Source organism: Pleurodeles waltl, chromosome 12, assembly GCF_031143425.1.
Source record: "Pleurodeles waltl isolate 20211129_DDA chromosome 12, aPleWal1.hap1.20221129, whole genome shotgun sequence".
Lineage (NCBI taxonomy): Eukaryota > Metazoa > Chordata > Amphibia > Caudata > Salamandridae > Pleurodeles > Pleurodeles waltl.
Window position 1 is genome coordinate 664,917,211 of NC_090451.1, and position 25,961 is coordinate 664,943,171.

The window sequence follows — 25,961 nt, forward strand, 5'->3', positions numbered from 1 at the left end:
AGGAACTCAAAAGTTGTGAAGATGCTTGCCATTATCTGGAGATAGTCTACTATTGACTGTGGTGAGTCCGCCTTCAGCAGCCAGTTGTCAAAATATATAGAAGGATTGATATTCCCAACTTCTGAAGATCTGCGTGACCACAGCCATCACTTTCATCACCACTGAGGAGCGCTGGTAAGGCTAAAAGGCAGAACAGAAAACTGAAAATGCTTGTAGCCTACCTTAAACAGTCGTGACATTGGTAGGACCACAGGACAGGGATGTGGAAATGAACGTCCTGCAAATGCAATGCTACCATCCTGTCTTGTGGATCCAGGATTGCTAGAACTTAAGCCAGCTTGAACACCTTGAATTTGTCCTTCTTGACAAAGAAGTTGAGAGCTAAAGGTCTAAAATAGAACAAAAGACTAAGTTCTACTTCATCACCAGTATATAGCAGAAGTAACATTCAGTCCCTATTTCTGATGGGGACTGGGACTCTCTAGATGGTTCCTTTCTCCAAAATAGCCCATTTCCTTCAGTAAGATGGACAAGGGGTCCACCAACAGCCGCTCTGGTGTAGATGGTTTTTGTGGTGAAGTGGAAAGGAATGGTAGGATATATTCTTGCTGAACTATTTGAAGCACTCATCTGTCAGATGTGATGCTCTACCACACAGAGGTAGTACCTTACCCCTTCCTGCGACAGTATGGCCAAGTGCCACAGTGGGCAAGCTAAAGTGGTTTGGTGGAGATGCTGAGATGGGCATGGAACAGAGCAGTATGCTGTACCTGGGAGCCTAGACATTGCAGGCCCGATCCCCAACCTCTAACAAAAGATCCGGAAGGTCTTTTGCGGAGATGGACCTTGGTGTTGTTGTTGCGCCAAGCCTTTTCCGAAACCTCGAAAGGGGCGAAACTATTGAAGATACTGCTACATGAGTGCTAAAAGACCGATGGAGCATGGTGGGGCTCTGCTCTCTTTGAAGTGCTCAAAGGCAGAGTCTGCCTTGTCTATGAAGAGACGGGTGCCATGAATGAAAATGTCACTTACCCAGTGTACATCTGTTCGTGGCATTGGTCGCTGCAGATTCACATGTTGTGCACAGTCCGCCATCTGGTGTTGGGTCGGAGTGTTACAAGTTGTTTTTCTTCGAAGAAGTCTTTCGAGTCACGAGACCGAGGGACTCCTCCTCTTTGCTTCCATTGCGCATGGGCGTCGGCTCCATCTTAGATTGTTTTCCCCGCAGAGGGTGAGGTAAGAGTTGTGTGTGTTAGTAATAGTGCCCATGCAATGGAATGAATAAGTATGTACAAATTAAGGTTAAGTAATATATATATATACAAATGTACAAATGTTGAAGATAACTTCCAACGGCTACAGGCTCCCGGGGAGGCGGGTGGGCACATGTGAATCTGCAGCGACCAATGCCACGAACAGATGTACACTGGGTAAGTGACATTTTCAGTTCGATGGCATCTGTTGCTGCAGATACACATGTTGTGCATAGACTAGTAAGCAGTTATCTCCCCAAAAGCGGTGGCTCAGCCTGTAGGAGTGGAAGTAGTCTGAAACAAAGTTCTCAGTACGGCTTGACCTACTGTGGCTTGTTGTGCGGATAGCACATCTACACAGTAGTGTTTAGTAAATGTGTGAGGCGTGGACCATGTGGCTGCCTTACATATTTCGTGCATTGGAATATTTCCTAGGAATGCCATGGTAGCGCCTTTTTTTCTGGTTGAGTGTGCCCTTGGTGTAATGGGCAGTTGTCTCTTTGCTTTAAGATAGCAGGTTTGGATGCACTTAACTATCCATCTGGCTATACCTTGTTTTGATATTGGGTTTCCTGTATGAGGTTTTTGAAATGCAATAAACAGTTGCTTTGTTTTCCTAACCTCCTTTGTTATGTCGATGTAGTACGTTAGTGCTCTTTTGACATCTAATGTATGTAGTGCCCTTTCAGCTACTGAGTCTGGCTGTGGGAAGAACACTGGTAACTCTACCGTTTGATTTAAGTGGAACGGTGAAATAACCTTTGGTAGGAATTTAGGATTGGTTCTTAGTACAACCTTATTTTTGTGTATTTGGATAAAAGGTTCTTGTATTGTAAACGCCTGAATTTCACTTACTCTTCTTAGAGATGTGATGGCAATGAGAAATGCAACTTTCCAGGTTAAGAATTGTATTTCGCAAGAATGCATGGGTTCAAAAGGTGGTCCCATGAGTCTTGTCAAGACGATGTTAAGGTTCCATGAAGGAACAGGTGGTGTTCTTGGTGGTATTATTCTTCTTAGGCCCTCCATAAATGCTTTAATGACGGGTATCCTAAACAGTGAAGTTGAATGGGTAATCTGCAGGTATGCAGATATTGCTGCAAGGTGTATTTTAATGGAAGAGAAGGCTAGATTTGACTTTTGTAAGTGTAGTAAGTATCCCACTACATCTTTTGGGGATGCGTGTAATGGATGAACTTGATTATTATGGCAGTAGCAAACAAACCTTTTCCATTTGCTTGCATAGCAGTGTCTAGTGGATGGTCTTCTAGCTTGTTTTATGACTTCCATACATTCTTGAGTGAGGTTTAAATGTCCGAATTCTAGGATTTCAGGAGCCAGATTGCTAGCTTGAGCGATGCTGGGTTTGGATGCCTGATCTGCTGTTTGTGTTGTGTTAACAGATCTGGCCTGTTGGGTAACTTGACGTGTGGTACTACTGACAGGTCTAGTAGTGTTGTGTACCAAGGTTGTCTTGCCCATGTTGGTGCTATTAATATGAGTTTGAGTTTGTTTTGACTCAATTTGTTTACTAGATATGGAAGGAGAGGGAGAGGGGGAAAAGCGTATGCAAATTTCCCTGACCAGTTCATCCATAGGGCATTGCCTTTAGACTGTCTGTGTGGGTACCTGGATGCGAAGTTTTGGCATTTTGCGTTCTATTTTGTTGCAAATAGGTCTATTTGCGGTGTACCCCAAAGTTTGAAGTAAGTGTTTAGGATTTGGGGGTGAATCTCCCATTCGTGGACCTGTTGGTGATCTCGAGAGAGGTTGTCTGCTAGTTGATTTTGGATCCCTGGAATAAACTGTGCTATTAGGCGAATGTGGTTGTGAATTGCCCATTGCCATATCTTTTGTGCGAGGAGACATAGCTGTGTCGAGTGTGTTCCCCCTTGCTTGTTTAGGTAATACATTGTTGTCATGTTGTCTGTTTTGACAAGAACGTATTTGTGGGTTATGATGGGTTGAAATGCTTTTAGCGCCAGGAATACTGCTAGTAATACGAGGTGATTTATATGCAGTTTTGTTTGATGTACGTCCCATTGTCCTTGGATGCTGTGGTGATCGAGGTGTGCTCCCCACCCTGTCATGGAAGCATCTGTTGTTATTACGTATTGTGGCACTGGGTCTTGGAAAGGCCGCCCTTTGTTTAAATTTGTACTGTTCCACCATAGAAGCGAGATGTATGTTTGGCGGTCTATCAACACCAGATCTAGAAGGTGACCCTGTGCATGTGACCATTGTGATGCTAGGCACTGTTGTAAGGGCCTCATGTGCAGTCTTGCGTTTGGGACAATGGCTATGCATGAGGACATCATGCCTAGGAGTTTTAAAACCACTTTTGCCTGTATTTTTAGTGTTGGATACATGGCCTGTATGACCTTGTGAAAACTTTGAACCCTTTGTGGACTCGGAGTGGCTAATCCTTTTGTTGTGTTGATTACCGCTCCTAAGTAGTGCTGTATTTTGCACGGCACAATGTGTGATTTTTTGTAGTTGAGGGAGAACCCGAGTTTGTAGAGGGTTTGTATGACATACTCTGTGTGTTGTGAACACTTTGTTAGCGAGTTGGTCTTGATTAGCCAATCGTCTAGATACGGGAATACGTGTATTTGCTGCCTTCTGATGTGTGCGGCTACTACTGCTAGGCATTTGGTAAATACTCTTGGTGCGGTCGTTATACCGAACGGTAAGACTCTGAATTGATAGTGTATTCCCTTGAATACAAACCTTAGGTATTTCCTGTGCGAAGGGTGTATCGGTATGTGGAAATACGCGTCTTTGAGATCTAAGGTTGTCATGTAATCTTGTTGCTTTAGCAGTGGTAACACCTCCTGTAGCGTGACCATGTGAAAGTGGTCTGATTTGATGTAGGTGTTTAGTATTCTGAGATCCAAGATTGGCCTCAGTGTTTTGTCCTTTTTGGGTATTAGAAAGTACAGTGAATAGACTCCTGTGTTTATTTCTGTACATGGTACCAGTTCTATTGCTTCTTTTTGCAGTAGTGCTTGAACTTCTATTTCTAGGAGGTCTAAATGCTGTTTTGACATTTTTTGTGTTTTTGGTGGGATATTTGGAGGGATCTGTAGAAATTCTATGCAATAACCATGTTGGATAATTGTTAAGACCCAAGTGTCTGTTGTTATATCCACCCACGATTGATAAAACTGACTTAGTCTTCCCCCCACTGGTGTTATGTGGAGGGGTTGAGTGACTTGTAAGTCACTGTTTGGTTGTTGGGGTTTTGGGGCTTTGAAATTTTCCCTGGTTTCTCGGGAATTGTCCCCCTCTGTACTGGCCCCGAAAACCTCCCCTTTGGTACTGTCCCTGGTAGGTAGACGGTGTTGATTGTGAGGTGCTGGCTTGTGTGGCCTGACCCCGAAACCCCCCTCTGAAGGTTGTTTTACGGAAGGTGCCGAAAGTGCCTCTGCTTCGCGGGGAGTAGAGCGCGCCCATGGCCTTGGCTGTGTCAGTGTCCTTTTTCAGCTTCTCAATCGCCGTGTCAACCTCTGGTCCGAACAATTGTTGTTCGTTGAACGGCATATTGAGTACTGCTTGCTGTATTTCTGGTTTAAAGCCAGACGTGCGTAACCAAGCGTGCCTTCTGATGGTTACTGCAGTGTTTATTGTCCTTGCAGCTGTGTCCGCTGCATCCATAGAGGAGCGTATTTGGTTATTGGAGATGTTTTGTCCCTCCTCAACCACCTGTTTTGCCCGCTTTTGAAATTCTTTGGGTAGATGCTTGATGAGATGCTGCATCTCGTCCCAATGGGCTCTGTCATAACGCGCTAGGAGCGCCTGAGAGTTTGCGATGCGCCACTGGCTTGCAGCTTGTACAGCGACTCTTTTCCCAGCTGCGTCGAATTTTCGGCTTTCCTTATCCGGGGGTGGTGCATCGCCCGATATGTGTGAATTGGCTCTTTTGCGAGCTGCTCCTACCACGACTGAGTCTGGTGGCAGTTGAGAGGTGATAAAAGCAGGGTCTGTGGGAGGTGCTTTATATTTTTTCTCTACCCTCGGAGTGATCGCTGTACTCTTGACAGGGTCTTTGAAGGTTTGCTTCGCGTGCCTTAGCATTCCTGGAAGCATAGGCAGGCTTTGGTAGTTGCTATGGGTGGAGGAGAGGGTGTTAAAAAGGAAGTCATCCTCGACAGGTTCTGTGTGTAACGACACGTTGTGGAATTCTGCTGCCCTAGCTACCACCTGCGCATACGCTGTGCTGTCCTCAGGTGGTGAGGGCTTGGTAGGGTATGACTCTGGACTATTGTCTGACACTGGGGCGTCGTATAGGTCCCAAGCATCTTGGTCATCTTGGCTCATGGTGGTGTGAGCCGGTGAATGTGACGGAGTTTGTGCCGGTGATATCTGAGTTACAGGTGGAGGAGAGGGTGGCGGAGTTGCTTTTTTGCCACCTTTGCTTGTGGTGTTAGTTGTTCAGTTTGGAACTCTAGTCTCCTTTTTCTCCTGATTGGTGGAAGAGTGCTAATCTTCCCTGTTCCACTCTGGATGAAGATCCTCTTTTGTGTATGGTCTACATCAGTAGTCTGTAACTCCTCTTCAAACCTGTGTTTACGCATTTGAGAGGACAATGATTGTTCCTCTGAATATGAGCCGGTAGTGGGTTCGGTTGCTGGTTGTTTTGGCACCGAAACTGTGTCTTTTTTTTGTTTTCGGCTCCGAGGCGAATCTCTTCTTTTTCGGAGTCGAGCCTTCTCGGCGTCGATCATCCTCGGTGCCACTGTCTCTGCGTCGAGCAGCGTCGGCTCCGCTTTCTCGGCGTCGATCTTTTTCGGCAACACTTTCTCGGTCCCGAGAATGTTGCGTGCCTGTGTCTCGACCCGAGTCGGACGTTCTGGGCACCAGTTCGGCCTTTTTCGGTGCCGATGGACGGTCACCTTTATGGGTTGAGCCATGGCCAGTTGGCAGTGGCGTCCCCTGGGCCTTGTCTGTTTTCTTGTGCTGTGTGCTTTTCGACGTCTTACTCACAGTTTCATCGACGTCGAATTCATCCGAGTCCGATTCATGGATGGAGAAGGCTTCCTCCTCTTCTCCTTGTTCCTCGAACTCTCGGTGCTCTGTCGGCGTGGACGCCATCTGTAATCTTCTGGCTCGACGGTCACGGAGCGTTTTTCGGGACCGGAACGCACGACAGGCCTCACAAGTTTCTTCTTTGTGCTCGGGTGACAGGCACAAGTTACAGACCAAATGTTGGTCCGTATATGGATATTTATTGTGGCATTTAGGACAGAATCGGAACGGGGTCCGTTCCATCGGTGTCGATGTTACACGCGGTCGGGCCGACCAGGCCCCGACGGGGGATCGAAATTACCCCAAAGGGCTACCGGAGCTCTTCACGATTCGGTGTCGATTCTAACTATCCCGATCCCGAGCGAAACAATACCGACGTAGTTTTTCGAAGTTTTGACTATCTTTCCGTCCCGAAACCCGGAGCGAAAAGGAACACGTCCGAACCCGAGGGCGGAAAAAAAACAATATAAGATGGAGCCGACGCCCATGCGCAATGGAAGCAAAGAGGAGGAGTCCCTCGGTCTCGTGACTCGAAAGACTTCTTCGAAGAAAAACAACTTGTAACACTCCGACCCAACACCAGATGGCGGACTGTGCACAACATGTGTATCTGCAGCAACAGATGCCATCGAACATGGCATTTTCATCAGTGATGTCTGCACTTCATTAGAGAAATCCGTGGATCTCATCCATACATAGCACCAAAGCACAACAATGGTAGCAACTGCTCTGCCCAAGCAGTCGGAGGTGTCAAACCTAGAGCGAATTACCTATTTGGCTACGCTTTGCCATCTTGCATTCCCTACTTGGAGGCATAGTAAGGAATGAATTGAGGTTGAACCTGCTTACTGACGCTTGGACCACTGGGCTTTCAGCCATAGGACATTTGTGAAGGAAAGTAGGGTCTCCAGGGGCAGGTCCGTGTTATTTGGCAACTGTTGTTGACTGATAGGCAACGGGTTGGCCTGCATGCCAAGTAATCTGTCAGTAAGAGCATCGTTAAGGGGGAGGAGTGGGTCTGTGGAGGTCTGTCCAAGTTCTAGGACATCCGACAGGACTTTGGTACAATAAGATTCGGCAGTCCATAACTTCATAAATCCTGCTCATCACCAAGGCAAAGGAAGCATATTCCTCTCTGAAGTGGCCATGGAGGTCAGTGGAGTTAGGGGCAGAGGTGGCAGTTCAACCAGCGTCCAGTGAGGTGTCCAAACTACTAGACCCCTTAAAGTCCATAAAAAGATTTCTTAATCATGGTAATGGGATGTATCATCCCAGCCATCTCATCCTCAATCTGGTTTGGACTGGAAACCAGAGGAAAACGTAATGGCCTCTACAAAGGCAAGGTCCTATCTAAGAGAAAATGGAGTGAATTAGCTGCGGTTGAGACTAATGAAGACTTTAGTCGAAGACATGCTGGATTTGCTTGGAGTCCGAAAGTGCAATGGTTTTCTGTGGCATCAGAGTAGAAGATGTTTAGACAAGATGTGTGCCTGCCACAGAAGCAGGGTGCAAAACACAGCAGGGTCAAGAGGCACGCCGAAGACAGATCAGCCAACGGCAATCCGACTGGAGGCCTTCTCATAAGACACTGCACACCTGCCATTCAGGCTTAGCAGCTACCACTTCTCCATGATGGAATGACGAGCAAAGATGGAAGGATAATGGATTGGCCCTTGTAAAAAGCAGATTCCACTTTTAGTAGAAAGATGTATGGTGTGTAGAACAAACATATGGAGGTAGAAATCAGTGACTGGTGGTCGAAACAAGAGGTCCTGACGTTCTCTAACAATACAGGTTCAAGCCAGTGCAACCTCGAAAACAATCTTCAGATTGAGAAAATGAACTTGTAAACTGTGTACTGGCTCCAGTGAAGAGGTTTATGAGGAAAGTCAACTCAGGATTCAAAATCTGTATGAGGAACAATGACAGAAGTTACAGTAAAGGCAAATAGGCAGCCTTTCAGAAAATGCAGTTAGTGGTGACAAACAGCCAATCCCCAGCGCACTAAAGGCCTGCAGGACATGCTTTGCCATAACATCTTTAGCTTGTCCGGCAAATGAACAGGTTCAGGCGATGAAGGTTGATGAGGGCCCTCGTGCCTCTGACATTCTTGGGGGAAGAAAGTATTAATTGGAGTAGAATCCTGTACCACCCTCTCCCAATGGGACTACCCCTCTGTTCAGCAGGTCAACAACCATCACCAACAAGGTGGGCACTCCAGGGGGAATGGCAAGTCCAGTGCAGGCCGTGGAAGGCATTCAAGTGTTACGATACAAAGTGACAGCTGTGCCCAAGGAATGAACCGTGGTGTCCGCCACACTTCAGGATCTGTTTGGAAGGATCCAAAAACCAGATATGAAATGCATTTATAGGCTGCTTTTTGTATGAAAAAATGTAAATAAGTTTGAGTCAGCTTTATCTATCGATAAGATTTCACACAACCCTATAAGGACTGGTATGACTGAACCTTTCTAGTGCAAGCAGAGCATACAATTATTGTATGGTAGGCACATTTTCTCTGTATAATGGTATTGAGCACCAATGATATATATGGTTGGATGTCAGTGCAGTTATTGAAGCTAGGTTTTTGTTTCTTGAATAAATGCAATATATATAAGATCTGAGTAATGTTAGTTCACATTGCTCAATGGGTGATTTATATCTATGATGGATGAATAATAGACTAGTATAGCAATGTTCTCTTCTGAACATTTAGATCCTTGAGAAACCTGAGGAGGTCTTCAAATCCTGAGATAAGCCCGGAATCTGTCAAAATTTCAATGAGGCTGCAAACCCAAAAAATGTAAGGAATACAAATGATTTTTATAGAAACTATGTAATTTCAAACAGATACCGAAGTCAATTTGGAAACCTTTATCCTACTGAGCTCTGATATAGAGCTGATATATTAAACTGCATACCCAAGGACTTTGGACTAGTGATCTAAACGAGACATTTTAAAATATGAATGTGGTGAATGTTTTTACAAATGAATGTAACAACAAACTCATAAAAGTGGAACTGAAATATAAGCTCCCGTGTCTTATAGCATTGTACATATCATGGCAATGTACATAAATACACAACCACAGTTACTGTGCATACAGGATATAATCTTGGGCAGCTGCAAATAAGCAACACTAGACCACTACAGGATGTAATATTGATTTGTCTCTATGGAAGAATTGTTTTTTTTTTTTTTTTAGGTTAGATTCTCCAATATTTCACAGGTTTCAGAGAGTCACAAACACAATAACGTGTGTCCCAGTAGCATGACATGGAAAAAAACGTGATGCATTAATTTTAACACTTTTCTAACTTTGTAAACCACTCACCAAGAAGATGCTGGCACTCTGGGCCTCTGCACTGAAAGCTGGGTTAATGCTGCAGAGCAGGTGCATCTGTGTCAAGAGCTGAACATGCTACAAAATAAGAATTTGGGTTCAGGATTTACATAAAATGTGCTTTACATGCATGCACACATAATTAGCTGCACATCTTTAACTGGTCACAGACCAGACTGTCAAGAACAAGCTATGAAAAAGCAAAATAGGTTTGCACACTGAGTTAGTAACCCAAATCTGGGGAGTAGCTATGTTACAAGTTATAGTACTACAATGCTTTGTTTCAAAAGGATAAAAACTTCAGGCAAACTGCCAAAACAGATTCCCTTTATCAAATCAATGCCATTAGGTTATCCCATCCAATCCCATGTAAACAGTGACCAGTACAAGTCTTTCTCTACAACATCCCTGCCCTATTATAAAGTTCTTAGTTTCTTTCCCCCTAAAATGTCACTTTATACTAATATTAAAAACAAATGTATCTAGAAGAAAGCTAAAGGGTGAATAATTATTACACTTAATGTGCAAACAACAATGCAGAGGTCTGCAGATCTTAAGAACAATGTTACTCGCCTTTGGCAATGTTCATTTTGAGGTAACCCCATTTGAAACATAACAATGGGATTTTTTTAAATGCCATTGCATTTTTATTGGTATATTCAGACAGGAACAAATGATAAACTAGAATCTTCAAACTTTTCTCCTTCTCTGGTCTCCGTCAGACCATGTTCGAGGTTCCATAGGGCAAACTGGGGCTACTGTGCAAGAACAGGGGTGGCTGAGGTAATTTGTCAATGGTGTCCTGAGGTCTATCCTATTAGGACTTCGCAAAGTGGGTCAACTACACTTGACCCTAAGGGTAGTGAAAATGAGGAGCAAAAGACTTTTCAAGGAGGTGGTGTAGGGTGCAGGAGTTCAGAAAGCAACAATCAATGAAAATACACTATAATTTAATGTTCAGCCCAGTGCTTATCTTATGTAAAAATAAAGTACTTTAATCTCACAGCAGAACTAAATACTACTTAATACAAAGCTTAACAGGTAGGGCTACATTCCTTCTTCCAGTATGCTATCATTATTGTTGAGGACATCACATCACATCACATCCATAGTTTTCAAAGACATTATGGGCTCAGGAATGGAACAGCCAGAGCAACAGAGAGCTTAATTACTCTTGCAAGTAAATTTAGCAACTTCAGTTTAGTGTCTCTTTACCCCTTTTGATAAAGGCCTTATTGTGTACAGCAAACTCGTCTGAGTGTATCTAGTGTCTGATACCCAGTGCTGGCTAATTCCTGACTTTTACTTCCTGTCTTTTGTTGCAGTTTGGGCTGTGCAGCAGAAGCAGAGTACGCTCCAGCCCTCAATGCAGTGGCTCCTCTCTTTCACAGTGTATGCTGAAAGCCTTGCATGGGAGAATGTTTGTAGGGACTATTGGTAAAGCAGGCATAAGTATCTGTGTCTGTCATTATCAGCGCCATCCCTCCCGGCCAGCGAGCTAGTGTTGCAGTTGCAGCCTCCAGGCCAAATTAGGGCTCTTGCTTCAGGAGTGGCGTTGATATATCTTGCAGCACCAAACTCTCAGTCAGCAGCATAATTTCCTGCTAGACAGTAGTGTTTTGGTTGGGTTTTCTTGCAGCTTGCACCGAAACTGCACAGAGCCACATGTGGGACTCCTCAACAATGCCAGGAGAAGATGGTCTCCTAGTATTGTGCTCTAGGCAACTCTGCTTTCTCTAGGTGCTACTCAAATTGGAACATGCTGGGGCTCTCAACTCATGAAAAACAAGGCACACTCCTTGCACATCTCAGCAGGCATGAAGGCTTCCGGGGAGATCCTCAATTCTTTTTGCAGAAAGTGCAGACTTCAGGTGATGTTCGCAGACCTTTGGGAGTTTGGGTGTCAGGCAGACACCAGCCCTGGGTGTATAGCCACTCTTCAACTACTTTGTGGTGGTGCTCTCGCCGGGTTGAGAAGAACTTGGGAATTAAATAAAGTGTGATGGTTTGGATCCCACTTTCATATGCATCTTCAAGGCAGGAGATATGGATCTACTGTGTCTGTCTTTGGGAACAGTTTGGTTCATTTTCAATTGTCATTTCCAAGCGTCTTATCAGACACGGCCTTTTTGCAAAGTGATGGCTATTTTAGAAGGTAGCAATTGGGCTGGCTCCAGCAGGAGTATCTAAAACAGGTGAACAAAGCTTGAGTTCTCTGCTTCAGGCTGTCATCAGCTTTCCTGAAGGAGCAATTAAAGTCAGTCAAAAAAATGACAAGCGCCACCTACAAACATCCTCACCCTGAGCAATAGAAACAGCAGCTCCCAGCCCGAACCCCTAAAAAGTTATGCCTAGCTATCACTTCACTGTCCTTCGTTCCGAAATTTAAGTCTGACTCACAACTTGTGCATTTCATCCAATTCTTTTTCTTCCTATTCTTCATCTACCAGCACCAGGGACACATGTTTTAATACGCATCGCCTCTTAGCCCCCAGAAAATGTTTCAGCAATACGGACTTCCTTTTTACAGTTAAAATGCCCCTCTATTTGCTTTAATATGAGCACTAAACCATTCCTTCCACTGTCCTTATTTTAACTCTGGCTCCCTTGTGGAAACACTAGAAAATAATTGGGTGCTTAAATTCCTTCCTATGAGCTCTGCATAGCCAGTATTTAGGCAGAACGATAAATGCAGAGTATATGCAGCACACAAATTTACTGTTGATGGTATGGCTTGGGCATATATGTGCTTAATGGAAAAGTTACTTACCTTCAGTAACGCCTTATCTGGTAGAGACTATAGCTGCAGATACCTTACCTTTGAATTCTCCCCAGGCGACAAGACTGGACCCGGAAGATTTTCGTGAGCAATACCCCTGCATGCCGTTAGGCTCCACGACTGTCGTTATCCGCGCCGGATATGAAGTTGTGGGTCCTATATAGGTGCCAATCCGGAGCACTGATGTCAGTTTCTTTTCACGACTTTCCACGCCAGTAGTGCAGAGCCATGAAGAACAATGACCACTGGCATGTCAAAACGGAGTCTCTGCCCCTAGAAATCAGTTGTCACAGCGGGAAGGAAGGATGGGTGGGTCGGTAAAGAATCCGCAGCAAGATATAATCTCTAACAAATAAGGTGTTACTAAAGGAAGTAGCTTTTCCATCTGATAGAGACTTCTAGCTGCAGATTACTTACCTTTGAAAAGATACCCAAGCAATACCATCCCGGAGGTGGGTCTGCGAATCAAGTTCAGAATAGAAGTCCTGCAGGACCAAACAGACTAAGTACCCGTGCCTACGGACCTGACTGTCCAGGTAGTAGTGTTTGGTAAAAGTGTGCAGAGAAGCTCTTGCTGCCACCTGACAGATGTCAAGGACTGGAACACCACGTGCTAACGCGAGGGGGGCGTCACAGCTTTAGTGCATGTGGAATGATCGAGCAAACCCTCAGGGGACTGCTTTTTGGCCAATGCGTAGAAGATCTTAATAAAGAGCAAGACCCACCAGGAGACTGTCCACTTCGGCACTGCTTGACCTTTCTTCAAACCCAATACTCTAAAAAGAGTTGGCCCTCCAACCAGAACTCTTTGGTACGATTAAGATAAAAGGCTCTTTTTGGGTCCAAGTGGTGGAGACTCTCCTCTTCCTTAGAAGAATGTGAGGGGTGCATAATATGCAGACAAGGTGATGGATTGGCCTACATGAAGGGGCGTGACCAGTTTTGGCGGAAAAGAGGCCCTAGTGCAAAGTACCACTTTGTCAGGATAGATAGAAAGGTAGGGTGGCTTAGATGACCATGCCTGCAGGTCACTCACCCTGCGGGCAGATGTGATCCCTATAAGGAATGCAGTTTTCAAAGTGAGAAGCCTGAGTGAAAACTGTGGAGAGGTTCAAAAAGAGACACATCAGGAAAGTAAAAAACAAATTCAGATCCCACTTTGGCATAATAATTGAGGATGGAGAAAAAAAAATGTGGAAGACCTTCGAAGAACCTATGTACTACTGGAGACTTAAAAACAAAGGTTGATCAGGCAACCTTAAAAATCAGAAATAGCAGACAAATATCCCTTAAAAGTGCCCATAGCAGAGCCCTGTCGGGTAAGGGAAAGAATAAACAACAGGACCTCAGAAAGAGGGTCACCAGACTGGTCTGTGCACCATGCCACAAATTTCTTCCCATGATAGTAATATACTGTTTTGGGTGAGGGAAATCTGGCTGCTAAGATTACGGTACAGACTTCGGAAGGAAGGTCAAAAGCTGTTAACTGTCACAGCTCAATATCCACACAAGAAGGTGGAGAGCGGACAGGTTTGGGTGTGGAACCCTCCGCTGCTGCTGTGACAGACGATCCCCCCCCCACAACGAGGCAGTCTGATCAGAGGATTGATGCACATGCTCAGCAGCTCGGGATACCAAACTTTTCATGCCCAATCTAGAGCCACAAGGATTACTTGGGCCCAGTCATTCCTGATCTGCTTGAGAACTCTAGGAAGGAGTGGTATGAGCAGAAAGGAGTACAGAAGCCCTGAACTCCACTTGAGACAAAAAGCGTCTCCAAGCAATTGCCACCTCGGAAACTCCAACATGTCAAACAGCTGACATTGTGTGTTCTCTGTGGAGACAAACAGATGTACCCAAGGTTATCCCCACTACTGAAAGAGGCCTGTGCCACCTCAGGATGGAGATGATATTCAAGATAGCTACGCACTGTCAGCTGAGTTTGTTGGCTCTGGCGTTCAGAGATCCACCAGGGATACGCCCTGCTGTTCCAGCCATGTCCAGAAACACAGAGCCTCCAGACAAAAGGTCCACAACCTCACCCCACCCTGCTAGCAGTACCACATGGCAGTGGTGTTGTTCACGAACACCTGCACCATCTTTCCCTTGATAGAGGGAAGAAAGTCTTAATGCCAGCCGGATCACACACAGCTCCATCTGGTTGATGTGGAGGCCTGTTTCTGCAGGAGATCAGATGCCACATCTACTAGGAAGCCGCCCCATCCCAGGAGTGCTGCATCTGTCACTGTTGTCAGATCTATTGAGGAAGGGAAAGGGATCTATCATTGATCCAATCATGGTTTAACCACCACTGCAGATTTCTCACAGTTCCCACCAAGTTCTGGACCTTGTTGGAGGGATTCCCCTGACGCTGCAACCACTGGAACTTCAGTTCCCACTGCTGAGCCTTCACATGCCATCTGGCATGTGTCACCAGCAGGATGAAGGAGCCCAGGAGGCCCAGCAGACGCAGAGTCATTCTAACTGAAATCCAGGACAAAGGCTGATACATCAATATCACAGCCTGAATATCGAGGACTCGCCGCTCGGGAGGATAGGCTCCAAACTGCACTGTATCCAGAACAGCTCTGATAAAGGGGTGCATCTGAGAGGGAGTCGGTGTGACTTTGGCATGTTTAGAATGCAGAAGGTCAGCTGTAGTCTGGAGGTGGGAGACAACTGCCTGGGGGGAGCCCGCCTTCAACAGCCAGTCGTCGAGATAGGGGAAGACTGAAAGCCCAAACTCCACAGATGAGCTGCCACTTTCTTGGTGAGCACCCGAGGGGTGCTGGTAAGGCCAAAGGGATGCATGGTGAACTGAATAGTAACATCTTTAGGCAGGAAAGACGGGAATATGAAAATAAGCATCCTGTAAGTCCAACGCTACCTTTCAGTCTCCTGGGTCCAGGGCATACAGAATCTGCGCCAATGTGAGCATCCTGAACTTCTCTTTCTTGAGGAAGTTATTGAGGGACCGAAGGTCTAGGACAGGGTAACGACCCTTGTCCTTTTTCAGAACCAGAAGGGAGCGTGAATAGGACCTACAGCCTACTTCTGGCACTGGAACTCTATGGCACCCTTGGCCAAGAGAGCCGTAATTTTTTAGGAGAGAAAGGACAGATGATCCTCCATCATCCGATCATGGAAGGATGGCATGGATGTAGGGGTAGTCTTGAAGGTGAGGGAGTAGCCCCTTCAGACTATCTGCAAAATCCACCTGACTGGCATAAGGGATAGACAGCGGAGAAGGTGATTGCCCAACGGATACTGGAGGGAGTTAAAGGGGGGACGGTCAGACTAGAAAGGTTTAGAGGCTGCTATGGAAGGGGTTGTGGCAGACTGACCAGATCGTTGGCCACTTGACCCACGATGTCTGTGGCTTCCACCCTCTCAGCTACACAGATGCTGGGGAGCATGGGCTGCTTGGTGGCTGGCTGGGAATGGACGCTGTTGGAGACCCATTCCATAGCCAGGAAATGGGCAAAATGTAGACTGGGATGGAAGTGGGGCCGCTGCAGGGCCAATGGTCCTACTTGTAGCACAAGCATCCTTGAAGCGCTTGAGCACGGAGTCTGCCTTGCCTCTGAAGAGACGGGTGCTATCAAACGGCATGTCCATCAAAGAAGCCTGCACAGTCCCTGAAAAGCCAGACGTCCTCAGCCAGGAATGGCACATCAAGGCCACTGTTGATGAAACCACTCTGCCTAGCGAGTCGGTTGTGTCCAGCCCACAATGGGTTGTGAACTTTGCTACATCTTTCCTGTCGGCAACAGCCTGGGAGAGTAATGCCCAGGCCTACCCCAGGACCTGTGCCAGCACTTGTGCAACCATGTCTCACGCAGCCCAGGAGGCATACAGTGTTCACAGACCGCAATGCAAGGCTGGTGAAAGAAAATATCATCTTCCCAACTGAGTCCAGCCTTTTATATTCCCTGTCCGGGGGAACAGGAGGGAACGCACCCTGAGAGGTAGAAGCTTGAACCACCAAGCCTTCAGGGGTGGGATGATGCATCAAATAACTTGGGTCCCCAGGTGCAGATTGATGGTGACGGGCAATCGTCCTGTTTACAGTAGCCCCATCTGCTTGGTTTGGACCAGGTACCCAGTAGGGCATCAGTGACGGCCTCATTGAATGGGAGCAAGGGTCCTGAGGTGGAAGCTCCCGGTTGCAAGCCAAAACCATAAGAAAGGGGTGATGGATGCAATTGAGGAGGCCAAGCTCCTTCTGGCACCGGAGTCCGCGTCGTACAATGCTCATCTAGCTCGATGTCAGAGTTGGAGATTTCAATGGGGATGGCGCCGCCCATGGGTGTGGGCAGCGCCGGGAGCGTCAGGCAAAGTCAAGGTGGCACGACCGGTGCCAGTTCGAATCCAGGACTGGATCCCTGGAAGCGCTGAGGTCCTACCAGCCAGCGTGGAACCCAAAGGGGCCCCCTCCGACTCCATGGGGCCCATAGGTGGTCAAGCAGAGTCGGGCTGCCCAAAAATGAGGCACATGTCCTCAAAGAAATCTGAGTTGGGCAGGGGTTGCTCAGGCTCTCAGAAACATAGGGAGGCGCAGATGGATGAGGAGAAGTCGAAGAGGGCTTCGACTTCTCAGATATTTTTCTTGTGCCTCGACTTACCCAACTGTCCCAATGACCTGGAGTAGGACAACCACACTGGGCTGCGTGACCGATCCCTGGACTTTCCTCTCTACCGGGGTCTCTACTTCAGCACAGTCGATCACCGGGGCCACCATCAGCTTCAGGGACCGCTCCCTCAAAGCCCTCGGCTGCATGGCCCAGCACTTGGAGCACAACTTTGGGTTGCGCTCCAGGTACAAAAAGACACGAGGTGCGGATCCGTCTTGGATGTCACCCAATGACAGGACACGAAGGGCTGGAATCCTGTCCTTCTAGAAAACATCCTAGACACACCAGGAGTAAAACCTGAAAAATACTTTGGAAAAAAAAAAAGAAAAACAGTCAAAAATCAACTGAGGCGTAGCCCCCTTCAGATCAGAGCTTAGCTGGTGCAGAAAGAAAATAACTGAGTCAACGTGCTGGGATGGTGACTATATAGGTCCTGAGACCTCATATCCAGCACAAATGAAGCAGACGACAGACACAGAGCCGATCAACTCAACCCAGCAGTGTGAAAAGGATACTGCTCACAAAAAACTTCCAGATCTAGTCAGACGCGTGTGGAGAATTCAAAGGTAAGGAATCTGAAGCCAGAAGTCTCTATCAGATAAAATGTGAAAATGCAGAAGTGCAGAGAAATTAAAGTGAATCCAGAAATGCCAAACTGTATCTCACCGAATACACCATTAGCATATTTAGGAGTACAAGCCTTTCTTTCAGAAGAAAAAACACATATCTTTAAAATACAGAGGACTGATTTTATCAGAGGCCAGATAGATACTTCTGATGTTGATTTGGTGGGATGCAGTGCGCGCATTGGTAGGTCACCATTCATGGATCCAGGCAATGTACGCAAGGTCCAGGCAGTGACATCACCTTTCGATGAAAAAGCCACTTAGGCCCCACCCATACCCAACTCCACTACTCAAAGTTTTGGGAATGCTCATTAAGGAAGTGCCAGAAACAAGCAATGCTCAGTGCTTGCAGATCTGACACTGCACTCTAATAGTAGTAACAACAACCTCAAAAGCTATCCAGAATGGCATAAACAACTGATCCAGTGTTCATACAGTAGTCTTCTCCCTCCAAAGGTCCTTTCTCCTCTTTAGGAATCTGTAAATGTAGATCTCTGACAACCTACAAATGTGAAAGGGTGTGTGTAGGAAGCTGGCTCTCTACATAGTATACTAAAATCAAGTACAATGTGCAGAGAGTCCAGGAGATCCTCTAAGGTTTGCAGAGGCAGAAATAGATAGGTCTGGGGCTCTTCTTGTGGCAGTGTGGGCGAGCACTTGTACTCACAGGCGCAATAAATGAGACACACACTCAAAAATAAATCCAAGACCAATTTAGAAAAATAACAGTTGTTTTATATGTGCTTTGAACCAAAGAAGTTCATTATAAGGTAAGCAGTTTTTAAATTGAACATACTTTGCGGTTTCAAAAATCCACACACTGTGCAATTTTCAGAGTCTTCTATGTTACCCTGTAGGGGGAAAACAATGATGCAATTTCACAGGTCAGTACACGACTTACGGTCTCAGTCTTTAGGGCTTTAGGCTAGCACCAGGCAAGGTTCAGGTTGGTATCAAAGGTGTACCCACAGCCGCGCGGGGCAGCTAGGTGCAGAGGTCAAAGTCTGAGTCGGTGCCCAATGTTAGTCAATGGAGACTTGGAGGTGGGGAAAAGAAGACACGCTGCTCCCAGGTAAGTACAAGCGGTGACAGAGGTTGGTCTCTGGGGGTTGAGGCGAACACTGAGGGGACACAAGGCAGCACAAAACTTACACTCTCTGTGGCACTGGGGCGGCTGTGTGCAGAGTGCCAAAACAGCATTGGACACACAATGCTATCCAATTAAAAATTGGGGTTTCCGCTGCAGCGCTGCTTACAGGTGAGTACAGCAGAGTCAGGGGTCGATCTCCTGATGGTGAGGTAAGTAAAAGGAGGGCCACAAGGCAGCACCAAACTTACACCCTCAGCTGCACGGGGGCAGCCGGGTGCAGAGTGCCAACACACCGTTGGGCACCTAATGTTATTCAAATGGGAAGATCACTTTCAGAAACAGACTGCAGGCTTGGCCCAAGAGACAAGGAGAGGTCAACCCAGAGCTGCCAAGGTAAGCAGAGATGTCAGTGGTCATAGGGACACCGACGGTTCAACTCCCCCATGCCCAGGGGCTGCAGGTGCAGAGGTGTCTTTAGGCGATGGAATCAGCTTACCAGGCAGGTCGCAGTCAGAGGTAGTCCTCAGATTTAGGCTGCATTCATCACTGGGGAGTCCAACAGGGGTCAGCCCACAATGGACTCTTGGTCTGAAAAGCTGGGGAACCTTCACTGGATGGGTGGACCACTTGGGCCAGGGGCGTTGGGTATAGTGGTCACTTCTGGGGTCATGTTTCGCAGTTAAACAGGCAGGCTTCCTCTTCTTTGAAGATGGTTTCTTCTGGACAGGTCCGCTGTCCACCGCAGTTCTTGGTCTTTATCGATGGCAGGCAGTCTGCCCAAGGCTTTGGAAGTCACTGGGCTGCAGGACAGTCTACTTCAGGATGCAGGTTTCTTTGAAGGCTGCAGGCAGGTAGGTAGGGCTGGGGCCAAGTCAGTTTATTTGTCTTCAGTCTTCTCTGCTGGTGACGTGTCCGGGTCTTCTTAGGTTACAGGAATTTGATACTAGGGTTCAGAGGTGCTCTCTAAATACTGAATTTAGGGGCGTTACAGCGAGAACTAGGTGGTAGCCAATGGGTTACTAACCTTTAGGGTGACTATACCCTTTCTATGACCACTTTCCTTTGGGAAGTAGCATAACCCTAAGCCTTTCAGCCTAATTTCTTCCACACAAGATGGAGGAATTTGAAAACTAGTGTCAACTTCAGCTCGTCCAGCCTAGGGGTGGGACTGGCATGAAGTGGGCAGTCGTAATTTGCTTAATTGTCTCACCAGTCCTGCTGCCAAAAGTGGGGTACAACTTGGGGGTCAAAGTCTTCCACCATTTGGAGAGGCCCAGGTTGCATTTCAAGGACAGCAAGGCCTTTGAAGCTCCCCGCCATGGAATGTCAATCCTGCCTGGGAGAGGTCACACCTCTGCCCACAGCAGGCCTTTCTTCTGAGCCCTCAATAGCATTGGCTCTCACCTCAGTGAGCCAGAACTCTAAGGTGGCTGTACTGATTTTGACCAGTCATTGCCCATGCTAGGGTTAGTTTTTCAGGGGGCACTTCTAAGGTGTCCTTTGAGTGCATGTATTAATAAATCCATCACTAGATTCAGTGAGGGTTTATTAATACAAGACATTTGATATCAAACATCCCTATGTTCAGTGAAGCCAGTGTGTAGCTGGGGAACTCGCAATGACCAGTGTCCAGCACATGTAAAAATGGTTTCACTGGTCACTTGGTATGTGAGAGAATCGACAAAGATATAGAAGGGGCATATCTGCTTGTGCAGGTATGCCCTCACATGTAATATAATGCACCCTGACTTTAGGGATGGCAGGTCTGCCAGAGGAGTGATGTAAATATATTGCATGCAGTGTAAGGGGACAGGGCACCCAGGCTGTGTGCCATGTTGTGTTTTCGTTTTAGGTCTGCATAAAGGCATGCAGCCTCCAAAAGCAGGACTGTGTGAACTTAGTGAGGGGGTCCCTGAGGGTGGCATAGTTCCTGCTGCAGACCTCAGGGACTTTCCTTTAGTACCCCATGCCCTAGGTACTAGGGGTACCTTTTACTAGGGACACCTTTTACTAAGGACTTATAGTGGTAGCTAAAGGTCTACTAATTGGAAAAAAGACTGCAGTTTTAGGGAAAGATATCTGGTACTGGGGATCTCTTTAGCAGGAATCAAGTGCACTTTCAGTCGAAATTGCACCACAAATCAGGCAAAGAGTGTGTGTGTGTTGGGGAAAGGGGTGTGAGATGGGTGACCATGTCAAAAGAGGCACTTTCCTACAGTGTATGATTGTGAAAATCTAAAGCACTGCCTCATAGAAGGTCAGCATATTTGCCTCAAAAAAGCCCATCTATAATGCCCCCCCAAAAATCATCCATAGTTATCTTAGTTATGTGTAACTCAGTAGTCTGAAAAATGTCCTCCAGAGACATCTCTAAAAGTCTGAAGCACAGAGGGCATGCTGTCGTCACAGACTGGTGCAAGCGCAGGGATTTCCATTTTGAATAACAGCACCATTAACATGGAAGCCCTCAGCTGTTATAGGGCCTGAGGGGTTCCCAACCAAAAATAAATTGTAATTGTCACACTTGTTAAGTTGCAACTATGATAGGGCCACTCTACCCTCAATCAAGGTCCTTAGGATCGTTCGGACGAGGCCCATAACGCACAGACAAGGCCAAAACGCATTGACATGCTATAGAAGCCAACCCACCATAGAGTTCTCCGTTGCTAAGAAGGCAAGGAGGAATGCTTTGGTGCGTTTGGATGTGGTTTTGTCAGGCATCAATGCAGCTTTTCAGGTCCAGGGCATCCTGGTTGGAGGAAAGGAACCGTGAATGAATTATACTGTTTCCAGCTTGACTCTTGGCTTGATGCCAGACTCTTGTGGGATCCGTGCTCTGCCTCCAACAATGTGCATTTTGAGGCTTAATGCTGATATTGAGGTGCAGTAGATGTGCATGACATTGACTTAGTTTTCAGCAGCCAGGCTGTCATGTGAAAAAACTGCTGGTTTGAGGAACTTGCAGCCTTCCTTAATGCCAGAGCACTTGGAGACTTCTCCTCAAGATGCTGGAATGCTGCGGGCTCCAGCTTCTCCTCTGCAACTCACAATTTCACTGGCTCTGAAAATGTCAGGTGTCTTCAAGGAGGTTTGCTTTCATATTTTGTGATAGGCCCACCTTCTTCACCTCTCGTACCTTAGTGTTTTTTGCTGCCTAAGTCAGAGCAGTTTTTGCAAGAAGTCTCCATATGTTCTGCAGAGGTAGAGGTTTCCCCCTCTAAGGGTATTATGTTTTACAACTAGAGCAGAAGCGGAAGGACGCATGTTCCATAACAATGTCCTAAGTGCGTTCTCTAAGAATCTTTGTGGACTCAAGAGGATGGTGGCTCAGGATCATAATGCATCAAAAGTGGCCTGACCTTTGAACTGGTGTCGCAAGCGAAGCTGTCATCACAGTGGTGCTGCCATCATCACAGTGAAGCTGTCTCCATTGCAGGGTGTGAAGAGGGAGCTGAATCCTGGAAGGAAGAACTGACACATATTAACGAGTTGACCTTGGAGCAGCATTCCCAAACGTCTGAGCCACCAGGTGGATGCTAAATGGCTGATGGAGCACAGAGATAACTGTGTCTGTGCCTCGACAGAGTCAGAGGCCGGAGAGTCATGTGGACATTGATAGCTCGCCTATTCAGTACACTGAGGTGCTTTGCTTAACCCCTGGAGTCTGTTGCAGTTTGCTGATAGCCTTGATGTGAATACATGATTAAGCTGTGGGTGTGCTCATAGTTTTCCAGTTCTTGTCTGCTTACATGGGGATACATGCTTAACTAAATTGATCCTGGCTTGATTAATCTGCGTAGTGCCTTATCGGTGCTTCCTACAATATTTCTTGACCCGTTGGTAATTCTTTTACAGTGGAAGTCGAAGTGCTGACAAAATTTAAAGTCAACTGTTTTACTTAGTTGAGGATTTATGGCACTTAAGTATTGAGTGTTGTAGTATGAAATCATAGATTCTTTGATAGCCACGTTTTTGTGTATATATTTGTAAATAACACTGGTGCATTTTAAGTTCACTTATACACTTTTCACTATGCTGTCACTTTGTAGAAACACCTCATTTTCATTTTTAAATTGATTTTTATTGACAAGTTTGATTTTCTGATCTCAGTTTGTTCTTGATGTGTAATATTTTACCTTGCAAATAATTTACAAAGGAATTTGATTTTCATAATAAAAGAATTATCCAAAGAAAACCAATCAGTAAATACCTTACCTTCTGGGGAGGTGTACTTGTGTAGTGGAAGTCTAGGCTAATACTTCCACCCCCCCCCCCCCAAGACCAATTTTTTGTTCATAGATGCATTTATCCGGGTCCAAAGGTTACAGGGTTCGCCCCCTTTGTTCGCTCATATACAGACGTAAGTATAAGAAGCACCTGGCACAGCTGAATGGCCAACCTTCCGGCACACACCCAAACCCATGGGCTTTGGCCATGTGCAGCATGAGTTTGGATGCAGTGGGTGGGGGGTTTTCCACTTTTTCTCTGTGTAGGAAGTTGGCTCTGTATGTGCTATTTCAAAGTAAGGAATAGCATGCACAGAGTCCAAGGGTTCCCCTTAGAGGTAAAATAGTGGTAAAAATAGATAATACTAATGCTCTATTTTGTGGTAGTGTGGTCGAGCAGTAGGCTTATCCAAGGAGTAGTGTTAAGCATTTGTTGTACATACACATAGACAATAAATGAGGTACACACACTCAGAGACAAATCCAGCCAATAGGTTTTGTTATAGAAAAATATATTTTCTTAGTTTATTTTAAGAACCACAGGTTCAAATTTAACATGTAATATCTTGTTTGAAAGGTATTGCAGGTAAGAACATTAGGAACTTTGAATCATTTCAATTGCATGTATACTTTTCAAGTTATTGACAAATAGCTATTTCAAAAGTGGACACTTAGTGCAATTTTCACAGTTCCTGGGGGAGGTGAGTTTTTGTTAGTTTTACCAGGTAAGTAAGACACTTACAGGGTTCAGTTCTTGGTCCAAGGTAGCCCACCGTTGGGGGTTCAGAGCAACCCCAAAGTTACCACACCAGCAGCTCAGGGCCGGTCAGGTGCAGAGTTCAAAGTGGTGCCCAAAACGCATAGGCTATAATGGAGAGAAGGGGGTGCCCCGGTTCCGGTCTGCTTGCAGGTAAGTACTCGCGTCTTCGGAGGGCAGACCAGGGGGGTTTTGTAGGGCACCGGGGGGGACACAAGCCCACACAGAAATTTCACCCTCAGCAGCGCGGGGCGGCCGGGTGCAGTGTAGAAACAAGCGTCGGGTTTTCAATGTTAGTCTATGAGAGATCAAGGGATCTCTTCAGCGCTGCAGGCAGGCAAGGGGGGGCTTCCTCGGGGAAACCTCCACTTGGGCAAGGGAGAGGGACTCCTGGGGGTCACTTCTGCAGTGAAAGTCCGGTCCTTCAGGTCCTGGGGGCTGCGGGTGCAGGGTCTTTTCCAGGCGTCGGGACTTAGGTTTCAGAGAGTCGCGGTCAGGGGAAGCCTCGGGATTCCCTCTGCAGGCGGCGCTGTGGGGGCTCAGGGGGGACAGGTTTTGGTACTGACAGTCGTAGAGTAGTCCGGGGGTCCTCCCTGAGGTGTTGGTTCTCCACCAGCCGAGTCGGGGTCGCCGGGTGCAGTGTTGCAAGTCTCACGCTTCTTGCGGGGAGCTTGCAGGGTTCTTTCAAGGCTGCTGGAAACAAAGTTGCAGCCTTTCTTGGAGCAGGTCCGCTGTCCTCGGGAGTTTCTTGTCTTTTCGAAGCAGGGGCAGTCCTCAGAGGATTCAGAGGTCGCTGGTTCCTTTGGAAGGCGTCGCTGTAGCAGAGTTCTTTGGAAGGCAGGAGACAGGCCGGTGAGTTTCTGGAGCCAAGGCAGTTGTTGTCTTCTGGTCTTCCTCTGCAGGGGTTTTCAGCTGGGCAGTCCTTCTTCTTGTTGTTGCAGGAATCTAATTTTCTAGGGTTCAGGGTAGCCCTTAAATACTAGATTTAAGGGCGTGTTTAGGTCTGGGGGGTTAGTAGCCAATGGCTACTAGCCCTGAGGGTGGGTACACCCTCTTTGTGCCTCCTCCCAAGGGGAGGGGGTCACAATCCTAACCCTATTGGGGGAATCCTCCATCTGCAAGATGGAGGATTTCTAAAAGTTAGAGTCACCTCAGCTCAGGACACCTTAGGGGCTGTCCTGACTGGCCAGTGACTCCTCCTTGTTGCTTTCTTTGTTCCCTCCAGCCTTGCCGCCAAAAGTGGGGGCCGTGGCCGGAGGGGGCGGGCAACTCCAGCAAGCTGGAGTGCCCTGCTGGGCTGTGACAAAGGGGTGAGCCTTTGAGGCTCACCGCCAGGTGTCACAGCTCCTGCCTGAGGGAGGTGTTAGCATCTCCACCCAGTGCAGGCTTTGTTACTGGCCTCAGAGTGACAAAGGCACTCTCCCCATGGGGCCAGCAACATGTCTCTAGTGTGGCAGGCTGCTGGAACTAGTCAGCCTACACAGACAGTCGGTTAAGTTTCAGGGGGCACCTCTAAGGTGCCCTCTGGGGTGTATTTTGCAATAAAATGTACACTGGCATCAGTGTGCATTTATTGTGCTGAGAAGTTTGATACCAAACTTCCCAGTCTTCAGTGTAGCCATTATGGTGCTGTGGAGTTCGTGTTTGACAAACTCCCAGACCATATACTCTTATGGCTACCCTGCACTTACAATGTCTAAGGTTTTGTTTAGACACTGTAGGGGTACCATGCTCATGCACTGGTACCCTCACCTATGGTATAGTGCACCCTGCCTTAGGGCTGTAAGGCCTGCTAGAGGGGTGTCTTACCTATACTGCATAGGCAGTGAGAGGCTGGCATGGCACCCTGAGGGGAGTGCCATGTCGACTTACTCGTTTTGTCCTCACTAGCACACACAAGCTGGCAAGCAGTGTGTCTGTGTTGAGTGAGAGGTCTCCAGGGTGGCATAAGATATGCTGCAGCCCTTAGAGACCTTCCTTGGCATCAGGGCCCTTGGTACTAGAAGTACCAGTTACAAGGGACTTATCTGGATGCCAGGGTCTGCCAATTGTGGATACAAAAGTACAGGTTAGGGAAAGAACACTGGTGCTGGGGCCTGGTTAGCAGGCCTCAGCACACTTTCAATTGTAAACATAGCATCAGCAAAGGCAAAAAGTCAGGGGGCAACCATGCCAAGGAGGCATTTCCTTACACAACCCCCCCCCAAACGAAAGAGGATGAGAC

General features: G+C 46.9%; 1 protein-coding gene across 4 annotated transcripts in view; it reads right to left on the minus strand.

The window, feature by feature from the left end:
* Positions 1 to 25,961, minus strand: part of GON4L (gon-4 like) — a 393,663-nt gene that overhangs the window by 164,943 nt on the left and 202,759 nt on the right. For all 4 annotated transcript variants that reach the window (XM_069218468.1, XM_069218469.1, XM_069218466.1 and 1 more), the window contains one exon: positions 9,617 to 9,703. In XM_069218468.1, coding sequence (XP_069074569.1) covers positions 9,617 to 9,703 — 87 coding nt within the window. The remainder of the gene's footprint in view (positions 1 to 9,616; positions 9,704 to 25,961) is intronic.